Genomic DNA, 5,421 nt, shown 5'->3' on the forward strand with positions numbered 1-5,421 from the left:
TTGAATTCTGGGACCATTATTTGCAGACTTTGCTACCAGGAAATCCAGAGAAGCTTACTAGTACAAGTTTCCTCCCCCCCAAGTCAAACAAGTTCACACATCCATCTTCACTTCAGATCTCTTCCCTCCCCTTTCATTTAAATTTTCTAGTACAACTCAGCCACACGTTTCAGGTTCCTCCTAATCTACAGAATATGACACTCACATCACATCAAGTCAAATTTCAAATTCTGGGGCTCAACAACATTATAGATTGTGCTACCAGGACATGATCAATAATCAAAGATGCTCAACAGGACAGGAAGGAAACCATGTACTGAACAGGAAATTCAATTAATGTTTATTTGCAAGTTGTTTTGCAGGTAGGTGTCATCATCGCACAACAAATCCAAGAATTTAAATACACAACACATTCCAACACATGTAATTGGAACCAACCCATCAACACACACACACACAAACTCAAACTCAACTCAACTCGGACCGGATCGATGTTAAGTTATACCGAGAGAGCGAACGCGACACGGCCAACAGCGAACGTTGGTCTCCTTTCTTCCTCCTTGGTGTAAATCTCATCAGAACAGAGCACCTCAATGTACACCACCACCTCTTCTTTCTCTTCTTTGGCTCGCGGTCTTTTTAGCACTTGTTGTTACCCGAGACACGGTGATGTAGTAAGTCGTCGGCCCGTCGGTCGGTCAGGCCCTCCTCGCGTCGAGCAGGAAGGCGGCGGGCTCCGACTTGGCGGCGCACCCGTACTTGAAGGTGCTGTACTTGCGGTGCACCCCGGTGAGCTTCCCGCGCGCCGCGCCCCGGTGCAGCTCCACCATCATCGTGCTGCAGTCCCTGCAAACCAGTGAGCCAAACAGCCAACCAGTGAGTAACAAAGGCATCACTCACTCACTGAAAGTTGGTCTGAATGAAAGACAGTACAAAGTGTGGATTTCCATACATGAGCTGTTCTTCAGAGTATTTTGTGTGCAGCTCGCAGCACTTGCTCCAGGACACGCACCCGTTGAGCGTGCATTGCGCGGTGTAGATGGCCGCCGCCGCCAGCATCGACGGCTGGAACTTGAGCATCTTGTAGTCGACCAGGCTGAGCTCGATCAGGAAGAAGGAGAGCAGCTCCAGCTGATTCACAACACGGCACCATTTGTGTCAGACAAGCAATGCAACACTCATACATAGTACATACAAACAGAGCAATGATCCAAGGTGAGGAGCCGTGATCTTTCTTACCTTCTTGTCAGACCCTGCTGCCTTGAGGAACCTCCTCATGAAGCAGTATGGAGTAGGAACCGACATGTTGAACTCAAGCCTGTCCACAATCGTCCTCTCCTGCAGAGTTACCATACCCTAGTGTCAATTCTCTGAAGACAGAACAAGAACTCGTACCGATCGAATCGACGAAAGGTAGCAGGATTGTTACCATGTCCAGAATATCTTCCCGGGAGTAGGCGCGGTCGCAGATGAGGATCAGATCCTCGACGACCGGCACGCTGACCTCCTCATACTTGCATGCCAGCAGCATGGCTGTCACGCCCACAAGCTGGAGCTTCTTCCTGGCAACGTTCTCCCGGGCCAGGTATCTGTCGATGATGTTTACAGTGAGGAACAGGGTCTCCCCCAGTAGCTCAAGCTTGTAATGGACCTGCATTGGACAATGAAACATGGGGTTTTGTAAGAACTTTCCATTTTTTCAGAGCATATCAAGAAGGCTACTTGCCGGATTTACGGAGCATCGAATGGAATCCTTACCTCGATGAGCCAATCGATCAGAATGCCGCGCATTTTCTCGTTGATGTCAGATTGGTGTGCCATGTAGGTAGGGGACACACAGCTCAACTCCTACAGCACAGAGAATTCGGCAATCAGATTATTACTACCATACCAGGTCAGGTCAGGCACACAACTCTGTAGATAACTTGACCGGGGTTCCAAGCAGATAAGTTACCTCGGTCCTTCTGTAGAAGCTGTAAATTTCATCGACGTATTCGACAACCGCAAGGGAGTTGCCGACGTCGCAGCTGTCGATGTCAGGCATTTCCTCCTCCTCTTCAGTGTCCTCCATGTCGATCTCCTTTAGCTCATTGGTCATCTGGAGTAACAAGAAAGCATGGATGATGAGTGATGAAAACACCAAAATGCTGATCGTGCAATGGTAGCTGAGTTACTCTGCTTACCATCTCATCAAGGTCATCATCTGAAGCCTTGCTGCACTCCATGTCTGAAGGAGCATTGAACGCGGTGTCAGCATTCCTCTTCTGCCTCTCACTGCCAATTGGTGCCTGCCAAACAAATTCAAATCCTTGAGCTGACAGTTACCTATTTTGCTCAGATTCTTGGTTCAAACAAGGCAAGGCAAAATAATCTGAACAAAATCGGAGTGCAATAAATCTGAACAAATTCAAATCCTTGAGCTGACAGTTACCTATTTTGCTCAGATTCTTGGTTCAAACAAGGCAAGGCAAAATAATCTGAACAAAATCGGAGTGCAATAAATCTGCTAGCACACAGGGCAGGGATGCAAAAGATGGAAAATCTACAGCTAACCCAATTGAACCTACATTAACATCATTCCATATATAAAAGAGAGCACCCAGTTCAGTTAGATAAGATATACTACTACTACTTGCCTAAATCTGCTAGAACTATATTAAACCTACATTAATGGTATACCAGACAATACAAAGATTTGGCATGCTCAAATCTCTGAAGATTTGTACTACCATGTGCAAATCTGCAGATTCAGGTGTAGTAATTCAAACCATACGCTATTGCACATTTGCGTGTGCAAATCTGAATATCTAACTGATAGCAAACGCAGAGTGCATTCAGGATCCACTCCCCAGCATCTAAATTCACCCAACAAGTTCCTAAAACTTGCATCTAAATGGAAAGTACAGAGGTAAGAACAGCAATGCACACCCAAGACAGCATCAAAACAGCAAGGATTTTAGTTGCATATACCAGCGGGGCGTTTGCAGGCTGCGTTTGCTGCAGGATGGCGGCGAATTTCCTGGTCACCGGCCGGTGGCCGACGGCGCCAGCTTGGCTCTTGGCACCGGCGGCGGGTTTTCTGAAACATGGAAAGAAACTCAGCAGGATTAGAGGTCCAGTTCTGAATCACATGCGGGATTGAACTGGAGTTCGAAATTCGGCTATGGATCGGTGGATTGCTCACTCTTGCAAGCCCCTCTTGCTGACGGCCTGGGGCTGGTGAGGGGCGCCGAGGATGTTCTTGATGTCCCTCAGGGCCCTGCGGTTGGTGTTGGCCGCCGCCTCAGACGCGAGCTTGACGCCCTCCATGGCCGCGCCACGGTTGTTCTCGGATCTCATGTTCTCCATTGCTGACGGAAGAGGAAACTCTGCACCAAGAGGGAAAAATCCAAATTCAGAAACAGAGGAGACGCATCCGCAGAGGAAGAAAAACGGGATCTTTTGGTTCGAAATCGCTGCCAAGAACTCTGGATTTGGCCAAGAAACCGATGGGAAACCTCGCGAATCCGAAACCCAAACGAGCAAGAACGACCCTCTGCTCTGGCTCGGGAGATCCAGGAAGAAACCCCGCACGCGCTGAACTCAAAAAAGGAAAGTTGGAGCAGCTCGAACTCGACCAGCACAGACCACGCCGCCAAGAACCAAGCTTCTTGCCGATCTACTGCTCGAATTCCAAGCAAGAACAACCGGGACTTCCAAAGATCCGCCGCAAGAACGCCCAAGAACCTACGCCGCGAGCCGCCCCGACGCAATCGCGCGCTCCGAGCTGGCGCCTCCCCCCGAATTCATCCATCCAGGCCGGAGATCCGAGGGGGGCAGCACCAAATCCGGCAAGAAACCCCCAAGAAACCCACCAAAGAACCCCATCCCGGCAAGAACAAGAACAAGAAACGACCCCTCAAGCCCGTTCAAGAACGCATCCATCGATCCAAGAAACGACCGTCACGGACCTCGTTGTTTCTCGGCGAGGGCGAGGGAGGAGAGGAGGAGGGGAAGGGGAAGCTGCCGCCGCCGCCTGTCTCTCCCTGGCTCGGGAGTAGCTCGCCGCTGCGGGGGAGGAGCGGGGCGAGGCGGGCGGGGAGAGCGTAGGAGAGAGACGGGCGGATGGGGATTGGGATCGGGGGGAGGCAGGGGCGAGATAAAATAGGGGGCCTGCCTGAGCCGGGGCCGCGTTCGAACCCCAACGGTCGTGGCATCCGGGCCGTCGGATGCCGATCGGGCGGCCGGGGAGACGCGTGGGCTGGCCTTAACGGCTAGGGGATCCCTTCCGCCGCATGTGCTTTCAAAACGGGCTTTATTATCTTCCCTTCTTGTGAATGTGGCGTCGGCTTTAAGATAAATGGGGATAGATAGATTAGGCGCCCATGTTTGTTTCTTTCTTCTTTTACTTGACCCACTGGGATTTTCGCATGCGTGGTTTGTGTTCGGTGCGCGGGGCGGAAACGCGTGGCGCGGCGCGGAGCGGCGGGGGGTTGCGTGGCGTGTGGGGTGAGGGCAAAGGACGTTGGGCGGTTTTGGTTTGCCCCGTGATGGGTCTGGGATTCGACCTTTGGAGGGTTGGCACGTACCGTGGTAGATGGGCAGGGTGCCGTGTTTGTTTCTTTTTTTGTTTAATTGTTGGAAATACTGGTTTTTATTATTTAATTATTGGAATGACTGGGGTTCCATCTGTGTAGTTTGTATTCGGTACGCGGGGCGGAACCGCGTGGCGCGGCGCGGCGTGGCGCGTGGGATAAGACCAAATGACGTTAGGCGGTCTGGTTTGCCCCGTGATGGATCTGGGATTTGACCGTTGGAGGGTTGGCACTGTAGTAGATAGACATGGTGCCATGTTTTTTTATTTAATTAATGGGATTACTGGGATTTCATTTGTGTAGTTTGTATTCGGTGCACGGGGCGGAACCGAGCAGCAAGGCGCGGCGTTGTGTGGCATGTGGGATGAGAGACCAAGGGACGGTAGGCGGTTTGTTGTACTCTCTGATGGGTCTGGGATTCGACCGTTCGAGGGTTGCCACGTACTGCAGTAGATAGACATGGTGCCATGTTTGTTTCCTTATTCTTTTACTGGGATTTCGTACGTGTAATTTGTATTCGGTGCATGCGCTGAACCGTGTGGTGCGGTGCGGCGTCGTGGGGCATGTTGGATGAGACCATGAGACCGTGGGCGGTTTTCTTTTACCCTGTGATGGGTATGTGATTTGACCTTTGGAGGATTCCCACGTCGTAGATAAATAGGGTGCCATGTTTGTTACCTTATTCTTTTATTTAATTACTAGAATTACTGGGATTTTGCAGGTGCAGTTTGTATTCGGTGCACACGCTGAACTGTGGGGCGCGGTGCAGCCTGGCATGGCGTGTTGGATGAGACCATGAAACGGTGGGCGGTTTTCTTTTGCCCTATGATGGGTCTGTGATTTGACC

General features: G+C 51.0%; 1 protein-coding gene across 1 annotated transcript; it reads right to left on the minus strand.

Moving 5' to 3' along the window:
• Positions 1–314: 314 nt before the first annotated feature.
• LOC123160431 (cyclin-B2-2) lies at positions 315–4,122 on the minus strand. The gene is made up of 10 exons (XM_044578247.1): positions 3,951–4,122; positions 3,185–3,368; positions 2,971–3,079; positions 2,184–2,288; positions 1,955–2,098; positions 1,759–1,848; positions 1,430–1,651; positions 1,240–1,338; positions 953–1,131; positions 315–846 (listed from the first exon to the last, which is right to left on the minus strand). The coding sequence occupies exons 2-10, from the start codon at positions 3,346–3,348 to the stop codon at positions 699–701; spliced, it is 1,260 nt and encodes a 419-aa protein (XP_044434182.1). The 5' UTR covers positions 3,349–3,368; positions 3,951–4,122; the 3' UTR covers positions 315–698.
• Between the last annotated feature and the right edge of the window lie 1,299 nt (positions 4,123–5,421).

Source organism: Triticum aestivum, chromosome 7B, assembly GCF_018294505.1.
Source record: "Triticum aestivum cultivar Chinese Spring chromosome 7B, IWGSC CS RefSeq v2.1, whole genome shotgun sequence".
Taxonomy (NCBI): Eukaryota; Viridiplantae; Streptophyta; class Magnoliopsida; order Poales; family Poaceae; genus Triticum; species Triticum aestivum.

What these genes read in the sequence shown, in the direction of transcription:
- LOC123160431 (XM_044578247.1), bottom strand. Translation starts at nt 3,348, where the DNA reads ATGGAGAACATGAGATCCGAGAACAACCGTGGCGCGGCCATGGAGGGC. An exon ending in ATGATGACCTTGATGAGATG is followed by an intron (nt 2,099 to 2,183) that starts GTAAGCAGAGTA and finishes TTGTTACTCCAG; the next exon opens with ATGACCAATGAGCTAAAGGA. An exon ending in GCTTCTACAGAAGGACCGAG is followed by an intron (nt 1,849 to 1,954) that starts GTAACTTATCTG and finishes TCTGTGCTGTAG; the next exon opens with GAGTTGAGCTGTGTGTCCCC.